Genomic DNA, 24,478 nt, shown 5'->3' on the forward strand with positions numbered 1-24,478 from the left:
ATTTGTCATATTTTTCAAGGGTGTTGGGGAGGTAAGAACAACAGATTATGAAATCATGAAGCTTGATCATAACATGACTAAACCAATGATTAGTCTTTGAAATCCAACATTCATTAAAAAAGTCTTCTTGCTCAAAATTACTAATCTGTCTATTTACTTTTATTCCACTAATAAATTTTTAGGGATTCAGAGGTATACAAAGATAAATTAGACATATTCATTTGGAAATAAGATTTGCATTTCCCCCTTTAAGAGCAGGTATATATCATATGCCCAAAGAAGAAACAGTAAACTAATAAGGGCTATTGAGAGAAAAATCTCACCTCAACAACACAAGCAGTTGGAAATAAAGGCATGCACAGGAGACAATGTATTATCCAAGAAGATAATAAATTTTATGAAGCTGAAATATAGAGGTCCTTAAATGAGAGGAATATGTCTAAATTTAATTAGGAGGTTATCAGGAGATTATTACTGAACAGGAGACGCCAACATAAAGAAGTATATTAAGGTGATTTTTATATTATGGGCAGAAGAAATTAAATGGAATGACTAGAATACACTAGAAGCAGATGAGCAGCTGTTTATTGTAAAAGCAATGAAGATGAAAAGAACTAAGGAACAAAAAGATGGAAAGAGTAGGAATGGAGAAACAGGCAAAGATGTGAAAATCATTTGTAAGGAAAAAAGAAATAAGAAAAAAAACCCAGAACTTTGTAAAAGGATTAAATTAAAGGGTAAACCGAAGATGATCACTGTATCATGTTTTCTAGTCTGAGAAACTGGAAAACAGATGAAAAAGAAAGAAAATAGTTGATAAATTAAAGATAGTAAAGTTACTTTGGGGAAGTTAAGTTGGTGATTACAGAAGAATGTCTAGTCAGAGATGGTTCAACTTACATTTAAAATTAGTCAGAACCATAGTATTGGCCTTGAAGTTGTATCATTAATACCAACTTCATTATCTAAAAACTATAGACTATAATATCTGATATGCTATTTTATAAAAATTTATATATAAATTATATTAAAAATGTAATAAAGAACGATATTAAAAAACAAAAAATGCAGTTTTGACAAACACTGTACATGTTATATTTACCATGGTTTTTCCAACTTGATAATTATCTGGATTAAGATTTATTTTCCTAAAGAAATCCTGAATGTTCAATTTGGATGGAATAGTATTTCGGGGAAGAAGTACATGGAAATGGCTCACAAAGTCCTGAAAAGCAGAAAGAAAATGTTGTAAAATTTCAAGAGAATTATATGTAAAAAAGATGCTAAACTAGCCCATTATTCCTTTATTATTCTTTTTCTTTTAAACAGGGTCAAACCAAAGCACTTGTTAATTCAAAGTATTATAAAGGGGTAAAACATTGAGTTCTACATAATCAAAACAAAAATGGAAGAAGAAGGGAAGAAGCTAATTATCTTGTTTGGAAAAAAGTTGTATTAAAGACAAAAGAAATAGATATGTACCTTTGTTGATTGATAGTTTCCTAACTGAAGAAAATCCTGCTGAGTTAACTTTAGAGAAACCAAAAGTTAACTTTCTTTGAACTAGAGAAGAACCATTTCAATTACTAGAGATAACAGTATGAAGATATCAGTAAGAAGATGTTAAGAGTAAATTTATTATCAGCAAACATTCTGTTCAAATGAGAGTAGCAAATACTAGATTCTATTACAACACAAACTTAAAGTGATTGCCAGCATTCAACAGAGCAATAACTCTAACTCTTTTGAATTCTGAATACTAAAAGTAGACTGGAAAGGGAGAATTGAGGGAAATAACATGTGACTTCCAAAGAAATAACACGTAAGATATGTGGGAATAATTTACTTGATGTGAATATATATTTAAATATTATTATAGTAGCATAAACCTGGAAAGAATATTTGGAGCTGTATCCTGATTGGCGAATTCGAACTGTTTCCAGCATCCCAGTATATCGAAGCTGTCTAAGTACCAAGGCATCATTGAATCTTAAAGGCAGCTAAAACAGAACAAACAGAAAACAATGTTAACCCAGAACAGCATATCTCCAAATTACTATCCATTTTACAGAAATATCTAACTTTTTTAAATCTAGGAATTGAATGGAGACTGTCTGGTTAAGATATAGCTAAGGTGACAGGATAAGTTCACCACCCAGCTAGTAGCTTCAGAAATGTTCTGACTGTCCAACCCTAGAGAAAAGAGAGAATCCAAGATCTAGGCATCTCTGGTTATGAAAGCAGAAGACCTTAAAAGTTCAATAGGAATGCAATCACCCAGACAGGACTCAGTCTAGCTAATACAAAAATCTGTAACAAGATTAATCTATAGGGGCTGGGAATGTGGCTCAGTAGTAGAGCACTTGCCTAGAATGCATGAGGTACTGGTTCAATCCCCAGCACCACATTAAAAAACTATGGAAAGCAATATGAAGAATTCTTGGAAAACTGGAAATGGAACCACCATTTGACCCAGCTATCCCACTCCTAGGTCTATACTCAAAGGTCTTAAAAATAGCATACTACAGGGACACAGCCATATCAATGTTTATAGGAGCACAATTCACAATAGCTAAACTGTGGAATCAACCTCGATTCCATTCAGTACATGAATAGATAAAGAAAATGTGGATATATATACAACAGAATATTATTCAACATTAAAAGAGAATAAAATCATGGAATTTGCAAGTAAATGAATGGAACTTGAGAACATAATGCCAAGTGAAATTAGCCAATCCCCCCAAAAAACAAATGCTCCATGATTTCTATGATTTAAGGATGCTGATTCACAATATGCTGTGGCTGGTGGGGTGGATTAAATGAACTCTAGATAGAGCAAATGGAAAAAGGGGAGGGAGGGGAAGGGAGGGGGCATAAGGGTAAGAAAGACGGTGGAATGCAATGGTCATCATTACCCTAAGAACATGTATGAAGAACACAAGGGATGTGACTCTATTTTGTATACAACCAGAGATATGAAAAATTGTGCTCTATGTGTGTAATATGAATTGTAATGCATTCTGTTGTTACAATAAATTTTTTTAAAAAACTAAATAAACAAAATAAAGGTATCATGTCCATCTACAACTAAAAAATATAATAAAAAAGAAAAATCTATATGTACATATTGAAGAGTTACTTATGTTTTTGTATTTCATTATGATTTTATCTATAATATCACTAGGAAACCAACTGACCCAACCCCATTCAGTTGCCTGTTAACTGAGTGGTGACAGATTTCTTCTTCTAATATAAGGTGAAGACTAATTTATTTCCTAATACTTCTTGCTGATGATACTGGTATAAAACACTGAAAATAAAAAAAATTATTAAAAGCCCCTCACAATAAATTTCTTAATTGTATGAGCAATAATAGGTAAGAGACTAATGGGAGATACTATTCAACATCTTATCATTACTAGATATCTCACTAGGCAAGTTTTTAGACATTTATAAGAAGCTTTCTTTGGAGCTTCTGATATATTCTCTGTTCTCTAAATGTTGTGTTTAGTGATCCTCTAAGGCAATCCCAAATATTTTCCCTTGCAACTAGGTGAGGCATACAAGCTATCAAGGAAACAAAACACCTGAAAACAAATGAGCAATTTATGTCAAATAATAATAGCAGTTAACATTTATTTAGTACTTATTCTGTGCCCTGAAATACTTCATTAATTGAACTATGTATACCAGGGTCTATTAATAATTGGAACTCAAACTTATATTTAATCCTAAATAAAGTTTCCAATTTGGTCGCTATAAAAGAATAGCCAACATTTATTAACCACTTAGTACAGGCAGGAATTAAGCACTTCACAGATAGGAATTATATATACTCAGAGAGCACTGTGAGGTTAGTCCTATAAATATACTACCAATGAAAACATTTAAGCCACAGAATAATGAAATCACTTGTCTAAGGTCACAAAGCTTTTAAAATTCAGAGTTGCAGATTGCTTCTTAAAATTTAGGAAAGCTGCCAGGCATGCAGGTGTACACCCTACAATCCCAGAAACTTGGGAGGCTGAGGCAGGAGGATCATAAATTCAAGGCCATCCCCAGCAACTCAGTGAGGCCCTGTCTCAAAATAAGAAATAAAAAGGGCTGGGGTTGTATCTTAGTGGTTAAGCACCACTGGGTTCAATATCTAGTACCAAATAAATAAGCAAGCAAACTGACTTAAGAAAGCTGAACACAATTCCTACTGTATTTTTGCTCTTTAGGCTAAGAACTAATTTTTTCCTATGATGAACATAAATAAAGATGACAAATATTTTATATTTACACTTACTACATTTTGAATAGCTCTAGTTAAGGGAACTGTCAAAGGGGGGGGGGAGAAAACAATCAAGAATGTCTTGATATCTTCTCTATAGGGACAAGAATCTAATTTTTTTAAAAAATCCTAAGGAAACTAACATAGAAAACAAAAAGGAATGAAGAATGTCTATAGTATCTTTCCTAGATTACAGAGACAAAAATCTCCAAACAAGAAAACTGCTGAACAATTTTTTAAAGAGATATAATAGAAACTCAAACTTTATAGTAACAAAAGTTTCAAAGAAAAATCTTTTTTTCTAATGGAATTTCAAGAGGTATTTGCTTTTAAAATTCTAGGAGATGGTAAATCAAACCCATGAAAACAACTTGTATACAGTAAGGGTAGAAACTGGAAGATGAGCCACAGAAAATATTTATGAAACACTATTACCTCATAAATATTATATACAGCCCCTCCTATTTATTCTCTTTAAAAGAATTAAAATCTTGAAGTAATCTGGGCTTATGTAATCATTTATAGAACATTTTTACCTTTTCAGCATTAGAGCGAATGCATTTTACAAAATATGGTTCTGCTTGATCAAGTGTCTCCATTAGCTTGCTTAAGGATGCCTGCAATAAAAACAATATAATTAATACTCTCCCACTAAAAATTGGCAACAAATAATTATAAATATAAATAATATTGACAAAATATGAAAAATTTTCTATGCATCCATAGAAAGAGGTTTGTTTCTGAAAAACAAATTGTGTATATTCCCATTCTGGTTAAATGAAAGACAAAAAGGATATGGATGCATTTTAAGAATAATCTAAATATAGAATACTTTTTTCACTATTCACATTTCATTAAAAAATCTTATTCAAACTCATGCCTCCCTCTTTTTTTCCCCCCAAAACTCATGCATTCTTAAAGAATTATAAAATCACTAAGGAGACTGTGAAGTAAGGTAGTAATCCCTTGCTTTAATTTTATTTAATACCTACAGAGTATGCAGTAATGTCCTCTATTTCATTCCTGATAATAGTAATTTTTAACTTCTCTTTTTTTTTTTCCAATTAGTATGATCAGAGGTTTACCAATTTTCTGACCAGAAACACAGGGTTTGTTTTATTTTTAAATTTCACTGATTTTTCTCTATTATTTTTCTTTTCTATGTTCAATTTCAGTGAAGGCTACTGTTATCTTTATTATTTCCTTCTTTATGTGTGCTTTGGATTTGACCTATTCTTATGTTTCTATGGTAAATTTCGATTATTGAATTAAGACCTATCTCCTGGGCTGGGGCTGTAGCTCAGTGACAGAGTGCTTGCCTTGCACGGTGCTGAGGGTTTGATCCTCAGCACCACATAAAAATAAACAAATAAAATAAAAGCACGCTGTCCATATAGAACTACAAAAAAAAAAAAAAAAAAAAAAAAAAAAAAAACACTGGATTTATAAAAAAAAAAAAACCTATTTCCTTTTCTAATACAAGCATTCAACACTATAAATTAACCTTGGAGTACTGCCTTAGCTGCAGTGCAAAAATTTTGATATTTTATTCCATTTAAAATATTTTTCATTTTTCTTCCCTCTCTGTTTCATGTATTATTTAGAAGTCTGGCCTTTGTTTCCCAACTATTTGGTGATTGCTATCTTTCTTTGATTTTTAGTTAAATTCCATCACAGTCAAATAAAACATTTTCTATGATTTTAACTACTTAAATTTGTTAAGGTTTTTTTCCTATCTTAATTCATGACCTACACTGACAAGTGTTCCATGGGCACTTACATGAATGAATACTCTGTAGTTAGCTGAAATCAAGAAGGTGAAGAGTGCTGCTCAAGTCTTTGAAATACTTTTTTTTTTTTAATATTTATTTTTCAGTTTTCGGCGGACACATCTTTGTTTGTATGTGATGCTGAGGATCGAACCCGGGCCGCACGCATGCCAGGCAAGCGCGCTACCGCTTGAGCCACATCCCCAGCCCTGAAATACTCCTTAATTGTTTACTTACTGTGATTCTCTGAAGTGATCAGAATATAGGTAAGAATTACGATCCCACAAGTGATTGATGCTATTTTCTTTACCCACCCATCTTTTTTTTTTAACTTTATCTTAAAAATTAAATGACTTAAATTTACTACTTCTGAACTATTTAATAAAATGATAATCCAATCTAGTTTATTTTTTATTGACTGACATTACATTTTTATTCTTTAAAAGTTCCATTTAGGCTGGGTGTGGTGGTATATGCCTGTAATCCTAGCAGCTTGAGAGGCTGAGGCAGGAGGATTGCAAGTTCAAAGCCAGCTCCAGCAACTTAGCAAGATCCTTCTCAAAAAAAAAAGTTTCATTTGGAGTCTTTTTATTTCTCTTCTTTAACATATGAATGGTCTTTATTGATTGCAACAGGGAAGTGGGAAAGAAGAAAAGATAATGGCGGCTTCCTCTCCTAAAGCAGTGTGCAGAATGAGCAGAGACTGTCATACACTCCAAAAGAGGTATCTTCCATTTTTCTCATCAAATTCATTTTTCTCATTACATCTATGAGCATATTTAAAAGATCTATAATACTATTTTGAAATTCTTATCTACTATTCACACCATGCCTATTATTTTTGGGTCACTTCTGTAATCCCCCTCACCTGCCCCTTGTTAAGGATTACTATTTTCTTGACTCTGCATGCCTAGCAATTTCTCATTGGCTCCTACACTTGTGTTTTACATTGTTGAATCTGTTGTACTTCTTTAAATGACAGATATTATTCCTGGCATGCCACTAAGTTATTTAGTTTGATTCTTCCAAAATTTGTTTTTAGCGAAGAATGATGGTGCATGCCTGTATTCCTAGCTATTCTGGAAACTGAGGCAGGAGGATTTCAAGTTTGATGTCAACCTGGATGACTCAGGGAGACTCTGCATCAAAACAAAATTTAAAAAGGGGCGGGGGTACATGAAACTCAGTAGTAAAGCACTTGCCTACCATATGCAAGGCTCTGGGTTCAATCCCTAGTACCACAAAGGTGGGGTTAAAAAAAAAAAAAGACTTGCTTTTAAGCTTTGTGAAGGTAGGCAATCTTTACACTGAGACTATTTCAGTCCTATTACTAAACTGTGGTCTTCTGAACCATTACCAACAGGTCATTCTACTCAGGTTGATGGGAATATAACTATTCCTCTAGTTTTTTATAAATACTACGTTTACAGGATTCTGGTGATTCTTTCCTCAGTCTCAGCAAGTTTTAACCTACACATGCATAGATCAGCAATCAGACATAGATTCAAGGAGACCCCTTAGCAGATGTATAGCTTTCTTCCATAAAGCTTCCTCTTTCCACTATACTGCCTCACAAATTCCAGCTGCATCTACCTCTGTTAGCAAGATTACTAAACATTTATCTGCTTTGGTTTTCTCTGAGTTTTAGCAAACTGCCTTTAGACATTTATCTGAGGCTTTCTTCACTTCTTTTCCTTTTTGAAAGACTCAATCCTGCAATGCTTATTACCGAATATCTGAAAACATTTGATTCATATTTCTTTTCCAGTATTCTGGTTTTTATAGCAGAAGAGCAATTCCTGTATCAGTTAAGCCTTCATGAGTTCTAAGATTTCATTTTGAGGAAAATAAACATTCACGTAAATGTTGGTATACCATCCATCTATACCATGTGACATTTCCTAACCTTTTACTTAGTTTCCTCACCTATATGATAAGAACAATAGTATTTAACTCACATATTGGTGGAATAATGCATATGTGTAAATCAGATAAAAGAATATGTGTAAATATTTAGTAAACATCCTGAAAAATAAAGTACTCTTGATAGTAGAGGATTTTCATTTGGTTTTACTAATTTATATTTTCCAAATAATCAAAAATTAACTACTTTTATTATAATTTGACAATGTATTAGAAGTATTAAAGATGATCCTTCTGCAAAAATTAAATATAAATGAATATAAGTTGAGAATATCTGAAATTTCTGAAAGAGGGAGTGAAGGACAAGATAGGATTATGAGTATAATTTTTTCATAGTTGCTCTTTGGTGTAAGAATGATATTTATAAGCTGGGGTTGTGGTTCAGTGGTAGAGCACTTGCTTAGCATGTATGAGGCATTGGGTTCAATCCTCAACATCACATAAAAAAAAAAGTAAATAAATGAAAAAAATAAAGTTAAAAACAACAACTGTGGTCATTCATTTAACCAAAAAAAAAAAAAAAAAAGAATGATATTTATATCCAAGGATACTTAGCAGTACAATGATTTTATACTGTACAATCATGGTATTAATGTTCCCTTACCAAAATTGCCTTTAGATCAAAATTTGGCTTCTCATGTTGATGTGCTAATCAGGGGGAAGAGTGCTAATGACCAAACAATTGTACCAAGTCTGATTATGCTCCTATTTATGTTATACATTAATAAATTCTGATACCATCTCACAGCAGTGTTTACCACTTGACTATTTTTTTTGGGGGGTGGGGTGGGGATGCTATAACCCATTTATCTTTGTTTTTCTAAATCTACAAAGAACTAGACTCTACAGTTTGTAGACAGCACCAAGGCCTGCTCAAGTAACACTTTAGTTGCTTCACAACTAAATGACACTAATGCATATGATTACAAATAAAGGATCTTTTTAAAAAATTCTTGCAGCTGTTTCATTATAACCATTGCTTTTTATTTAAGCTTACTAGCACACAGTAAGTTATTTGGCTCCTTGGTATTATTCTCTTTTTCTATTTAAAAAAGAAAGCAAGTGATCCCTTCACAGGATACAGAAAAGTTTGACTACAGACAGAATTATCTAAAATGAAATACCCTTCCAACCCACAATTTGTCTGTAGTACTATAGAGATAAGTAAAATTGGAAATAACCTGAAACTGGGCACTGATGCTGGGAGGCTTTTTCTTCTTGTGCAAATGAAGAAGAGACTTAGTTATGCGATCCTGTAGGGTCAATCTTGTTAGATGCTTCAAAGAATTTACCTCCAGCAAGTGCTGAAAAAGAGGGGCAAAAAATAAATTCTCCATATTAATCTAAGAATAAAAAAAAATGCTCAGAGAGTTTTCCTAATTTCCTATCCATACAATCATTCATCGTACCTCATGACTGTGATAAAATTGGAAATTTGATATTTAATATCTATTTCATTTTCCTTCCTCCAAAAGTTAAGAACCTAAAAATTAAACAACAAAAATCTCCAGACTCTACTATATCTAGAGTTCTGGATATGATTTAAGTTTGTCAATCAAATATCCACATGTGAGACTGGGAAGATACAACTGAAGCAGAGACTCTGGCTACTAAATCTATTTCTGCTGGCAAAAAAGCACATAAAAGATAACTTTAATTTTCTGAAGTCCCAGAAATATAGAAAAGGACATCTGTACTATCACTACAATTATTATAATCACAGTTTATCCCTAGAACAGTTGTTAAGAGCTTCTTCCAAATTCCATAGGCGGTGTGTGCCTAGAAGCAACAGGTGTGCTGGCAAGGTTTCTGATCTCCTAGATCAATTAAAAAGTAGTAAAGATCTTATTTTATGAAAATCACAAGATTGAATGAAAACATGGCAAATTGATAAAATGCAAATTTTGACAATATAAACATCAAAATATTGAAACTCTCAAGTAGAAAAAAGACAGCACACATTTTAAACAACTTGAATTAACATTATTTCCAACAAGTGTCAAAGGCTTATTATCCATATATATAAAGAACTTTTAAATTTTTAAAAGTTTTTGTGTCACATACATGACACACACAAAAATGAAAAGACCTAAATAGGCAAATTTCAAATGAAATAAAAATGTCAAGTAACACAAAGACAATTATTCAGTCTCACTTATATTCAAATAAATGGGAAATAGGCAGACAGACACAGTCATTGAGAATATTAATTAGTAAAACCTTCCTGATAAGCAACTTCCCTTCCGGGTTGCTTATCAAACAAGATTTCTAAGGCAATGTACTTCAAAACATAGTGAAAAATTATGAAAAGACATATGATTTAAATAAAGTATGTTTCATTCACATAAGCAAATATTATAGTGCACATAAAGGTGATACAAACCTGTATTTGCTGACATGGAAAAATATTTGCAATCATTACTAACATTTAAAAAAAAAAGTTATGTAAAGAGCTGGGAATGTAGCTCAATGGTAGCACACAAAGTATAGCCAACAAAATAAATAAATAAAAGTCATGTAAAGTAACAATATATGTATAAAATGGCATATGTGATAAACTTTGGAGGGTTTTAATTTTACTTGCATCTTTAATTCTCATAAGAAAATCCACTGCATATTCACAAAAAAAAAAAAACAATTTTATATACTGGTCAAGATTCAACTAGAATAATACACAAGTTATCCTTAAATAAAAACAAATCAGTAATGAAGCCTAAAATGATCCCCTGCGAATTTAAAATACTGTGGAAGGGGCTGTAGATATAGCTCATTGGTAGAATACTTGCCTAGCAATTATGTGTTTTGATCCCCACCAACATCAAAAAAAGAGAGAGAAAACAAAACAAAACAAAACACTACTTAGGGAGGGGGAAGAAAAAGAAAATGGCCTTAGAAATAAATTTTCACTTTTATAATCTAAAAATCTATATTTAAAGTTATAATTGTTATAATATTAATAATATAGCATACATAATTGCTGTGTTTGTCATTGTATAAAAAATACATGTAGACTACATAAAATAACTAAGACAATATCTTAAATAATTTTTTAATCCTTATTTTAATTAGGTATATATGACAGCAGAATGCATTTTGACTCATTGTACACAACTGCAGCAGAACTTTTTATTTTTCTGATTGTACATAGTGTAGCATCGCACCATGTGCAGTCATACTGTACCTAGGATAATTATGTCCATCTCATTCCAAAATCTTTTCCACCCATACTTCCTCCACTCCCCTTCCTCCCTGTTAAAAGAGTTTTTTGTAAAAATATTTTTTAAATACACATTAATTCCTGCCCTGGAGTCTTTCCAACCTGTTCATCTGCTTGGAGTACTATACAGCCAGACCATTCACAAGGCTTAGTTTTTACTTGGCTTTCAATTTAAATATAATTTTCTCAGGATGTTTTCACTTAAGAATCAAAACAGTTGCCTACCTCTGTCAATTATGTCATTTAATTTTCCTCACTGTAAATAATATCAAACTATCTAATTTATCTTTCCATTTATATTTTTGTATATTGTCTTTTTCTTCTCCAGAACAAAAGCTTTGAGCAAACAAGGCCTCTCACTGTATTTCCCAAATACTCTATACTCAACTGGTATGTAGTAGGTATTCAAAATTATAAACTAATTTTAAATAATTTAACAAATGGTTACCTACTAGTGAATTTTCAAAATTTTTTCCTCAGCAACTAAGGATCAGACCTCTGCTCATAAAACTCACAATAACCTGACAAATCACCAAATAGTCACAGTGATTACTACACAGCAGCTGTCATTCTGACTAGTAGAGAAACACTGCATATAAGTATAGATTCCTAGGATATTAAAGAGTAATTAACTCAAATGTTACTAAGATTTATTAAAATGACAAAAGAAAAAGGGCCATAGATCTAAACAGAAAAAGACGGAAATTAAATCCATTCATAGAGCTTTTGTTAATTATCTACTTTATTCCTTTCTCAATTCCGTTGTCACTGCTTAGTTCATTATTTTCAACAATTATTTATTGATTCTATGTAAGGTGCTTGTACACATAAAGACTAGTAAGATATTGCCTGCTGCAGTTTGAATATTTGACAGCTTCAAAATTTATATAATAAAACAATATTCACAATGTGGTAGAATAAAGAAGTGAGACTTTTGGAGGTGATTAAATCATGAAGTCTCCACTCTCATGAACAAAATTAGTGCTCCTATAAAAGAATACCAAGGGAACTTGTTTACCCCTTCCACCATGTTAGGACATATAGGAGGCACATCCATGAAGAAGAGGCCCTCATTAGACATCAAATCTGTTAGCCCTTTGTGAGCAATAAATTTTTTGCTTATAAATGAACCAGTCTAAGGTATTTTGTAGCCTGGATAGACTAAGATATTTCTAATGCTATTAAACAGGACTCAAATGGACAATAAAAATAGTTTTGAGCCTGTGACTATAAAAATTTACAAGGGGAGCCAAACATTAACATCATTTTGATATGAAGTATAAGATACAAACAGATTATCAAAGTAGAAACAAGGGCAATGACCAGTCATTGAAAGAATATAACCAAAAAAATAAAACATGTTAGAAAAGAAGATTTAATAGAAGTGACACTTTCAAGTTATGAGAGGAGAAAAAAAAAAAAAAAGAAGTACTGTCATTACAAAGCTATAGTCATATAGGATAAATCTAAGATCATAAAAGCTGTCTCCTCATTTCAAGGGGTCACTTCCTTGCCACAAACTAACATAACTGAATTATTATCAAAAGGGAGCATGTATATGTCACATAGAGATGCAAATGTAAAAACTAAATGTTGACTGTTGACTCATACCAAAGGTTTTGATGGAAGAGCACCTTGAATTTTTATATATTACAAAACCCAACCTAGATGTCATCCCTTCTTCTGAATCCTTCTCTAGCATCCATACTTTTTAAGTAATGCCTGTTTTTTTAAAACAGAACATATCCATATTTGGCTATGATATGAAGTTCAATATTAAGTTACCTATTTGAAGAGAATGAAAAAAACAGTGCATTTATTGATTTCCGTATGTTGAACCAACCTTGCGTCCCTGGGATGAATCCCACTTGATCATGGTGCACAAGCTTTTTGATGTTTTTGTATGTGATTTGCCAGAATTTTATTGAGAATTTTTGCATCTAGGTTCATTAGAGATTTACAGAAATCAATAAATGTAATTCATCACATCTATATACTTAAAGATAAAAATCATATGATCATCTCAATAGATGCAGAACAACCATTTGACAAAATATAGCACCGCTTTATGTTCAAAACACTAGAAAAACAAGGGATAACAGGAACATATCTCAACATCATAAAGGCTATCTATGCTAAGCCCCAGGTCAACATCATTCTAAATGGAGAAAAATTAAAGGCATTCCCTATAAAAACTGGAACAAGACAGGGATGCCCTCTTTCACCACTTCTATTTAACATAGTTCTTGAAACACTGGCCACAGCAATTAGACGAAAGAAATTAAAGGAATACACATAGGAAAAGAAGAACTCAAATTGGCACTACTTGCTGATGATATGATTCTATACCTGGAAGACCCTAAAAAGTTCCACCAGAAAACTTCTAGAACTAGTGAATGAATTCAGCAAAGTAGCAGGATATAAAATCAATATCCATAAATCAAAGGCATTTCTGTATATCAGTGACAAATCCTCAGAAAGGAAAACTACCCCATTTGCAGTACCTTAAAGAAAAAAAAAAAACCAAAAACCTGGGAATCAGCTTAATGCAAGAGTTGAAAGATCTAATAATGAAAATACAGAACCCTAAAGAAAGAAATCAAAGAAGACCTTAGAAGATGGAAAGATCTATCTTGCTCTTGGATAGGTAGAATTAATATTATCAAAATGACCAAACTTCCAAAAGCACTATACAGATTTAATCCAATTCTGATCAAAATTCCAATGACATTCCTCATAGAAATAAAAAAAGCAATCGTGAAATTCATCTGGAAAAATAAGAGACCCAGAATAGCCAGAGCAATCCTTAGTAGGAAGATTCTGAAGCAGGTGGCATCACTATACCAGACAGACCTTAAACTATACTCCAGAGCAACAGTAACAAAAACTGCATGGTACTGGCACCAAAACAGACTGGTAAACCAATGGTACAGAATAGAGGACACTACAGAGACTAACCCACAAAACTACAATTATCTTATATTAAACAAAGGTGCCAAGAACATGCATTGGAGAAAAGAAAGTCTCTTCAACAAATGGTGTGGGAAAACTAAAAGTACATATACAACAAAATGAAAGTAAATCTCTCTCTCTCACTATGCACAAAACTCAACTCAAAGTGGATCAAGGACTTAGGAATAAAACCAGAGACCCTGTATCTCATAGACAAAAATGTAGGCCCTGATCTCCATCATGGGGGATTAGGCCCCAACTTCCTTAATAAGACTCCGGTGGTGCAAGAATTAAAATCAAGAATCAATAAATGGGATGGACTCAAACTAAAAAGCTCTAAGCAAAAGAAACAATCTGTGAAGTGAATAGAGAGCCTACATCTTGGGAGCAAATCTTTACCCCTCACACATCAGATGCAACACTAATCTCTAGGGTACAAATGAACTCATAAAGAATCCAAAAAGCTAAACACCAAACACAAACAAACAAATAACCCAATCAATTTTAAATGGACCAAGCACCTGAAGAGACACTTCTCAGAAGATTATGTACAGTCAATCAACAAATACATGAAAAAATGTTCATCATCACTAGCAACTAGAGAAATGCAAATCAAAACCACTCTTAAGATTTCATCTCACTCCTGTCAGAAAGGCAGCTATTATGAAGACAAACAACAACAATAAGAGTTGTTGAGAATGTGGGGGGAAAGGTACACTCATACACTTCTGATGGGACTGCAAATTGGTGCAGCCAATATGGAAAACAGTATGGAGATTTCTTGGAAAATTGGGAATGGAACCACCATTTGACCCAACTATCCCTCTCTTCAGTTTACACCCAAAGGACTTAAAAACAGCCTACTACAGGGACATAGCCACATCATTGTTTATAGCAGCACAATTCACAATAGCTAAACTGTGGAACCAACCTAGATGCCCTTCAATAGATGAATGGATTAAAAAAAAATGTGGTATATACACACAATGGAATATTACTCAGCAATAAAAAAGAATAAAATCATGGCATTTACAGATAAACGGATGAAGTCAGAGAAGATAATGCTAAGTGAAGTTAGCCAATCCCAAAAAACCAAATGCAGAATGTCTTCTTTGATATAAGGAGGCTGATTCATAGTGGGATAGGGAGAGGGAACATGGGAGGAATAGATGAACTCAATGTTATTTCTTAAATGGATTCAGCTAAGTATATATACTCCCTATCTTGGCTCTTAATAAGGCATTCTTCATCTTTAATCACGATTGCTTGAATGAGAAATTTTAAAAAATAAGCAGTGCAGTATTTAAGAGACTACTAACAAAAAAAAATTTTTTTTCCCACAAAACTCACCTTTGGAAGAGCAGGCTTGGATTTGAAGTTTTTGTTTCTCCTAAGAAGATAAGATACTTGTTACTTGATACTGTAGGGGTGAATGATTTCAAGGTCTCTAATCAAGCAATGTATTACCCATTTCTAAGAACACAGATCCTCTATATGAAAATATTACCTGGTTCAATAAAGCAGATGCTTTTAAGAAGGGTAAGAAAGGAAAAGGGGGAAGTCTGATCATTATTAGTGCAATATTGTCCAATCTAAAGTACAGTTTCATTTTCTTGGATGTAAGTAGGGCATCCACTTTCCTGTTAACTACAAAAGATTTCTGACATTTCAGAATTATAAATGAAGTGCCTAAATTTCATAAATCTTTCAAAAATACATTTTTCAGCAAAACAATGTCTCAAATGAAAAATTAGGGGCTGCGGTTGTGGCTCAGAGGTAGAGCAATTGTCTACCACATGTGAGGTACTGCGTTTGATCCTCAGCACCACATAAAAATAAATAAACAAATAAAATAAAGTATAAAAAAATGCAGAAGATTCCTGTTTTACTTCAACTTTTTTTAAAAAAAAAAAGAATAATTATTCCATTCTTTTTCTTATTCAAAAGCTCAGTATCATACCTATATCTTGAAATAGAGAATAAAGTCCAATGTCACCTATTAAGGTATAATTTTAATTTCTATAAGCCTTGATTTTCATTGTTATAATGTTAAATTATGGTGATAATACCGCCTACCTCTTAAAACTGTTGTGAGAATTAAAAGAGTTACTACACATTTCTGGAACAGAGCAAGGCCTATATTAGTCTATTAATACTGTTAAGCAAGGACTTAGGGATTAAGGAATCATTTTTTTCACACCTCTTCCTAAGCATCTGAAATTTGTTAATGCTGGTAACTAAAAACTTTTTACTGGTACCACATGCATGATTATATATCTGTATCCTCAAACCAGTGCTATGGTCAGGTAAAAAGGAATGGCAGGCTTAGATAAATGTTATATACTACTATATATGGTATCACTCCATTTATAATGTATGTCCTGCCCAACTATTAAGACTTTCAGAATTAAAGACTAAATATTATTCTGTCCATCTACAACTACAAAAAATGTTTTTAAAGAAGATTAATTATTGCAGTAACAACTGGGAATTCTAAAATAAACAAAAACTAAGTTTTTTCTTTCTTTAAGATGTGAGATCTGTCAAAAGCAATAATCATCTCCATAATTATTTTGGTGATATGGAAAACTGAAACAGCAAAACCACCAATGTAATAATGTGTTAGATTCATGTTCTAAATACTGACTGTATGCTTTGTGGAACATATCTATCAAAATTATACTCATGAGCCAGGTACAATGGTACATGCCTGTAATCCCAGCAGCTCGGGAGGCTGAGGCAGAAGGATCGAAAGCTCAAAGCCAGCTTCAGCAAAAGTGACATGCTAAGTAACTATGTGAGACCCTGTCTTTAAATTAACAAAAAATAGGGCTGGGGATATGGCTCAATGGTGGAGTGCCCTTGAGTTCAATCCCCAGTATGACCCCCACCAAAAATTATACTCATGAAAATAATACTTCACCATTTCCCATTTTTGCAGCCAAAAATTATAAACCAATCCTAACAAAACAATCCATATTATTCATCAATACTGACGTGAGAATTCCATGGGCTCTTTCCAGTAGTTTACTGCTAGCTGAATTAGCAAATATCCCATCTTTATCACGCAAGGAGGTGCTACTTGGTAATCTGCTATGGTGAATCCCAGTTCTGACATTCCAGGCAATATCAAATGTATCACTGTAAAAAAATATACAGTATATTTTTCATTAGTGAATTAAGATATCGCTAATTAATGCCCTCTACACTGACAAAATAAGTCAAATAAAACATTAAAGACTAAAGATTCAAAAAAATGCTGGGCTGAGGATATAGGTCAGTTGGTAAAGTGCTTGCCTTACATTCACAAGGCTCTAGGTTCAATCCCCAGCACAACACACACACCCCCAAAAGAAAAGATTCAAAAAAAATGCTAAGACATCAGAAAATGATTATCAATCAATAGGATTAATCTTTTCTCAATTCAGAAAAGTTTCTGTGGGTTCTGGCACATTCACATACAAATGTCATGTAGGTGTTACTCATATCTTTAAATAATTGCTATTAATCAATAAATAATAACAATGGCTTTTCTCTTTCTTAGACTAGAACTTCCAAAGCTACCAAAGGAATTTACAATCCTAACAGGCCATACCATTCAATGGAATATCTAATTTTTCCCTGGGATCTTGGTCACACACACACCACTCATATAGCCCTTTTGCTAGGGGTTGAACACTATTATAGGCATTAGGGAAATAAGAATGAACAAAACATGTAAAATTATCAAAGGGCTTTTAAGGTAAAGATAAATTGTACACATGTTTGGATATTTCCAAAAGCCCATAAAAACAGTAATAACATAAATTTTAAAGAATTAACACTTAAGAATAAAATATACTAAGAAAAAACAGCAATACATCTTTGTATATAGAAAGCATATTGCTTTCTCAGGCTTTGGTTGTTGCTTCTTTACATAGGCAGGGTATAAAACAAAGTCCTGTGAACTAGGCAGCACTACGCACAAGAATGGATAGTAGTACTATATAGAAGTTAAGGGCAATACTGAAAATAGAGGTTCTTAGTCTTCTTACCCAAACAGAATGCTAACCACTGGAATTATATATGCCAGGAATAAAGAATAAATTTTTGTGGAGAAGGGCTGGGATGTGGCTCAGCGGTAGAGCGCTTGCCTAGCACGGGCAGGGGACTGGGTTCGATCCTCAGCACCACATAAAAATAAAGGTATTATGTTGTGTCCATCTATACCTAAAAAATAAATATTTAAATTTTTTTTTTTCCTGTGGAGACTCTGACTAGCCAAAAACCAAATACCGATTGTTCCAGGAATTGATATCACCCACCCAAATTAATCAGAGATTCCCAAGAGCTTTCCAGTGTGTTAAAAATAGTTGACCAATGTTCAGTAGATGCCTGAGGAAAATTCTTAGTATGAAACAGAAACCAAAATAATTAAGACATAACAACCTAACGAATGACCAGTCCAGGCATGAAAAATATCTGTTTTTTTTTGGCGGGGGGGGGCTGCCAGTAATATTCTTCAAGAGAAGAGAAAATGTTCCATTTATAAAATAATATGCTATAAAAATAAACATTGAGAAAGCAAACTTAATAACAAAAAGCTTCCAGAAAATTAAATAAGCAATAACACAAACAAAAATGCAGGAGGACACATTCATTCATTGATTTTAAAATAACTCCTTAGCAGCAACTACATGTCAATTATTTTTCTAGCAATGGACATAAACATAACAAAACTAAACTAAAATCCTTACCATTAAGTGGCATACATTCAGGTAGGAGGAGACAACAATAAACACATGACAAAACATACTATGTGTTGAATAATAGATGGTAAGGAGAAAAATTAAACACAAAGAAAGGTTAAAATACACTAGACTTTTAAAATAAGACCATTAGGGAAAACCTCATTGATAAGGTTCTAAACAGTTATTTGTAAGAACATTTTAGTTGGTGAGAAGAACAAACACAAAGTCCCAGAGATATGTATGTTCTTAGTGAGCTTTATTAAGTAAGCCAACAAGGCTGGAGTAGAATAAGCAGGTAAAGAATGAAAAGAGAGCAAGTTAGAGAGGAAGAAAAAAACTATGTTACATTGTACCTTTTAAGTAGTGTTAAGAATTTTTGCCTTTCAACAAGAATTAGGAATTAGAAACAGGAGGATATTAAGCAAAACACTGATTATGAGTCACATTATATACTAAAATAATCACTCTGTATTTGGAAAGCAAAGGACAAAAACTAGGAGATTGTTTCAGGAGGTTGCTTCAATAAACCATGCAAGAGATAACGATGTCTTCAAGCAGTATAAAATTCTAAGTACTTAGCAGAGATGAGATTTTCCAGACAACATTTCAGAGTACAGTTGATACATGACATGATAGAATACATGTGCAGTTTATAAGAAAGAGGAAAATAAATATGACTTCAAGATTCTTTATGAGTGATAGATTTAGGAGTGAAGAAGCAGGAGAGACTGGTTCTTGTAATACAAAGTAAAACAGGTCAAAACACAAAAAAGACAGACTCATCATAAATAAAATATAGGATTAATCAAGGAGGCCAGATACACAAGCCAAAGGGTGAAGATTCTACAAAATTCTCATCACTTGGGGGTGGGAGGGTTCACATACAAAAGCTCCAGAATCAGCTAAAGAGCACCTTTTAAAAAAAATGTCATTATACTTAATAATATTTTTTTCTATCTTTCTGGTCAAGGTTTCTGATTAACAAGGACAGAAGAAAACTATTAAATGTGTGTGAAAATCTCTAAAAATGTTAACTAACCCCCCCAAATTAGCTAAAGCTAATTTAACAAACAACTGGAAATGGGTAAAATAAATTATGTTACAACTATTCAATGCAAGTCTATGAGCTCATTAAAAATCATGTTGAGAAATAATATTTAGAAGAAGATGGCAGCTGGGGAAGCACAAATACTGTGTCTTCCCACACAGACAACGGCATTGGCTAAATATATCTAATATAACTACAACAGCACTGCCTTATCCATGAGGAATATATTCCAAGATCCCCTAGAAGATACCTGTAATCACAGATAGTACCAAAGCCTAAATATACGTTCTCCCTTACATATATATATATATATATACACTAAATAAGAACATGGAAAATTTATAACAATATACTATTAATAAAAGAGATTCCATCATTTCAACTATTTACTTCTAGAATTTTCTATTTAATATTTTTTGCGTTTTGACTGATTATGGGTAACTGAAACTGTGGAAAGCAAAACTTGTACTGTCTGTGATGTCAGGTATCTCTTGGGGGATCTTGGAATGTGTTCAGCTGGATTCTATTGATGGCTTGCAATTTCCAGGGAAAGGCTTGCATGGTAAATTTCAATTAATTAATTTTGGTCATTTCACCTCAGCATAGAAGGAGCTACTTAAAGTGCTGGTAGGCAATTGTGTACATATTCTTGTAAGAGCTTGCAAACAGCATGCTAGAGTCAGAGTGGACAAAAAGGACTCTTCCTCCAAGTATCAGGGAACTGTTTGCTGACCAATGCTTTAATCACAAAGGTAAAAATAAACAAGCAGGAGACTACTGCCATACTTCTTAAATTATTGCAGGTCCCTTTCCCCTCCATCTGAAGGAACTTCAGATTTAAAAGATGGGAACCATTATATATGGGCAGAAAACTGGAAAGTTACTCTACATGTCCATGAAAAGGCACAGGGAACACCTGATAAGATCTTAAGTGGGCTGAATCTGGACACAGAGACAGCATACAACAAACAAAAAAAACCCCAAATACACCAAAGTCTGGGAGAAAGGAGAATCTGGTTGCTAGTTACATTATTAGAGCCAAATATTCACTTTTCAACAACAACAACAAAAATCACACACACACAACAAAAGAAAAGTATGACCAAGCACACATCATACAACCCAGGGTCACTTAACTACCCAAAACACCTCCAGGGAATCAATTAATTTATTCCACCAGTAGCTCATAATAATAAAGCAACCAACAGCAACTCCAGTGACAAAACAAACTTCATTATTAATATCAATATTACCTGAAGTAATCAAGATTTATTGATTAGAGTGGGGAGGGAAAATGGGGGAGAATGGAGTCAAGTGGATCACAAGAAGGGTTAAAGGGATGTGGGGATGGGCAGAGGGGTCAGAAAGGTGGGAGTGGGTGAATTCCGGATAAAGCACACATCACACTACCCAGGGTCACTTATATAATCAATATATATACTTATATACCTCCAGAATAGGGAGGGTAAATGGGGGGAGAGTGGAGGTAAATGGACACTAAAAATATCAACAAAAACTATCTCTGAAAATGATCTTCTAGGAGACACATTAGAAAAAGACAGAAAAACAATGTATGAACAAAATGGAACATTTAGTAAAGACAAAACCTAAAAAGAAACTAAAAATAAATTCTGGAGCTCAAATACATAATAGTGAAATGAAAAATTAACTAGAGAGTTGAAGGCAGATTTGAGCAGTCAAAACAAAGAGTCATCGAGCTTAGGACAATGGAAAATACAGAGTCTGAGGAACAAAAAGAAAAAAGACTAAAGAAAACAAAGGCTGATAATAAGAAACCCGCAAAGAGATGAACATAGGCACTGAGGTAATTCAAGAAGAATGGGGGTGGAATAGGAGCAGAGAGAATATCTGAAGAAATAATGACTGAAAACGTCCCAAATTTGATGAAAGACATGAATATATAACAGCCAAAAAACTCAATAAACTTAAAGATGAAGTCAGACTCACACCAAGAAACATTATAACCACATTTTCACAAGCTATAGACAAAGAGAGAATCTAAAAGCACTAAATCCTGCAAGGTAAAACAAAAAAGAAATACATTACATTCAATGGATCCTTAATAAGATTATTAGCAGATTTCTAATCAGAAATTTTGGAGTTGGGAAGGCAATGTGGGGGTGGGGGAGCAACCAAGACTCCTATACTTAGCAAAACTGTCCTTTGAAATTGAGAAATTAAGATATCACTATATATGCCCTATAAGAAATGAAGTATGAAGTGGCTTACACCTGTGATCCCAGTGTCTCAGGAGGTTGAGACAGGAGGATCACAGATTCAAGGACAGCCTCAGCAACTTAGCAAGACCTTCACAATTTAGTAAGTCCCGGTCCCATAAGAAAAAAAAAATAGGACTAAGGATGTACCTCTACAGTAAAGAGCCCCAGGGTTAAATCCCTAGTGATAGGAAAAACAGGAAGGAGGGAGAAAAGGAAGGAAGGACAGAGGGAGGGAGAAAGGCAGGGAGAAAAGGAGGGAGGGAGGGAAGGAGGGAGGGAGAAAAAGGGAAGGAGAAAAGGAGGGAGGGAGGGAGGAAGGAAGATGTTCAAGGGAGTCCTGCAAGGTAAAACAAGAACACTAGATAGTAACTCAAAGTCATATGAACAAATACAGATCTCAATACAAATAAAACATGGGAAATTATAAAAGTCAATATTCCATTTGTAACACCACTTTTTATTTTCTACATGATTTAAAAATGAATAGATTTGAAAAAAAAAATTTAAAAGCTTGTATTGTTTTAACTTTAACTTAATCATTAAGGAAATATAAATGAAACTACAAGGTAATACTATCTCGCATCAGTAGGATGGCTAACTATCAAAAATAATAATAATAATATTAAATGTTGGCTATGATGTTGAGAGACTGAAATCCATGTGTACTTTCAGTGGAAATGTAAAATAGTACAGCGACTGTGGAAAATAGTAAAAATTAAAAATTGGATTACTATATAATGCAGTAATTCCACTTCTGGGTATATTCTCGAACCAAAACAACTAAAAGCATGGTCTCAAACACACATTTTCACATTCATGATAGCATTATTTACAATTATTTAAAACGTAGAAACAAGCCAAAGCATCTACCAACAGATGAAGGAATAAGTAAAATGTGAATTCATATGATAGAATGCTATTCAGTTCTATTTAAAAAAGGAAATTTTGACATATGCTACAACACAGATTAACTTTGTTGGTATTATACTAAATCAAATAGTAAAAGTCACCAAAAAGACAAATACTGAGTAAAATCATTTACTAAGAGTAGTCAAAAAATCAAAGAAACTGAAAGTAGAATGATGGTTGCCAGGGATACCTGGCCTCACATCCAACTTTTAAAATAGGATCAAAATTTAAAAATTAAATAGTTTTTCTATGTTTCCATAGTATCACATATTTCTTCAGGTATATCACTTATCACACATATCTTATAAAGTATCAATTTTTTAGTTCCTACCCAAATAACATAGCACTAAATACTTGAATAAACAAAGGATCTGCATAATTATTAATTATATTCATCTTAATTTACAGTTATTTTTCTCCTAAGAATAATGTCACATGTAAACAATGCCTAAATAAAGAAGTCAAAAAAATTTTTAAATGAGCAAAAACACCAACCAAAGGGATACAAAACTGGGCTACCAGCATTTAGGGTAACAGGCACACTATATTTTAAAGTGTAAACCATAAAAATTGATTTGTGAAAATGGTTATGAAATATTTAATGTTTTAAACTTACATAAATATATTACTATTATTATTATATTACTATAATTCTGATTAGCTATGGCAATATAAACTGCTAATCATTTATATCTACTTACATTAATATCTAAGTTCTGAATTTTTTCCAGAAAATATGGAAACCTAGACACATACTAAGACATAAAATAATGTTATAAGAGTTACCTAACCATAATATATGAGAACCACTCTGAAAATATTTTATGTGACGTGAAGCCACACTGATTCTAAATGATAACCTTGAAATCCATTTTATAAATCACATAATATCATTTTATTCTTTTTAGTTATACATGACAGTAGAATCTATTTTGATATATTTATACAAGCACAGAATATATCTTATTCTAATTAGGAACCCAGTCTTGTGGATGTACACAATACTGAGATTCACCGTGGTGTATTCATATATGTAAACAAGAAAGGTATATCAGATTTATTCCACTGTCTTTACTAATCTTATCCCCACTTTCTTCCCTTCATTCCTCTTTGTCTAAAACAACTCTAGTAAAAATCATTTCAATGTAATCTTTCAAACAAAAAAATATTTACTTTTGTTCCCACTGTTGCATTTTATACTACAATATCCCAGGTGATAAGCACTGTTGGCAACATCACATTATCAGGAAAAGTTAATTAAAAAAGATACAGTGGAGCTGGGGTTGTAGCTCAGTGGTAGAGTACTTGCCCTGCATGTGTGAGGCACTGGGTTTGATCCTCAGTACCACATTAAAGAATAAATCGTTATTATGTTCAACTATAACTAAAAATATTTTTAAAAAACAGATAC

The 24,478-nt window shown here is 32.9% G+C and overlaps 1 protein-coding gene across 6 annotated transcripts in view; it reads right to left on the reverse strand.

The window, feature by feature from the left end:
- Myo9a (myosin IXA) overlaps positions 1 to 24,478 on the reverse strand; it is a 259,456-nt gene that overhangs the window by 90,164 nt on the left and 144,814 nt on the right. For all 6 annotated transcript variants that reach the window (XM_071608439.1, XM_071608438.1, XM_071608436.1 and 3 more), the window contains exons 17-22: positions 17,138 to 17,281; positions 15,491 to 15,530; positions 9,153 to 9,275; positions 4,816 to 4,896; positions 1,890 to 2,000; positions 1,103 to 1,225 (exon numbers count right to left, since the gene is read on the reverse strand). In XM_071608439.1, coding sequence (XP_071464540.1) covers positions 1,103 to 1,225; positions 1,890 to 2,000; positions 4,816 to 4,896; positions 9,153 to 9,275; positions 15,491 to 15,530; positions 17,138 to 17,281 — 622 coding nt within the window. The remainder of the gene's footprint in view (positions 1 to 1,102; positions 1,226 to 1,889; positions 2,001 to 4,815; positions 4,897 to 9,152; positions 9,276 to 15,490; positions 15,531 to 17,137; positions 17,282 to 24,478) is intronic.

The sequence above is a fragment of the Marmota flaviventris genome, chromosome 2, assembly GCF_047511675.1.
Source record: "Marmota flaviventris isolate mMarFla1 chromosome 2, mMarFla1.hap1, whole genome shotgun sequence".
Taxonomy (NCBI): Eukaryota; Metazoa; Chordata; class Mammalia; order Rodentia; family Sciuridae; genus Marmota; species Marmota flaviventris.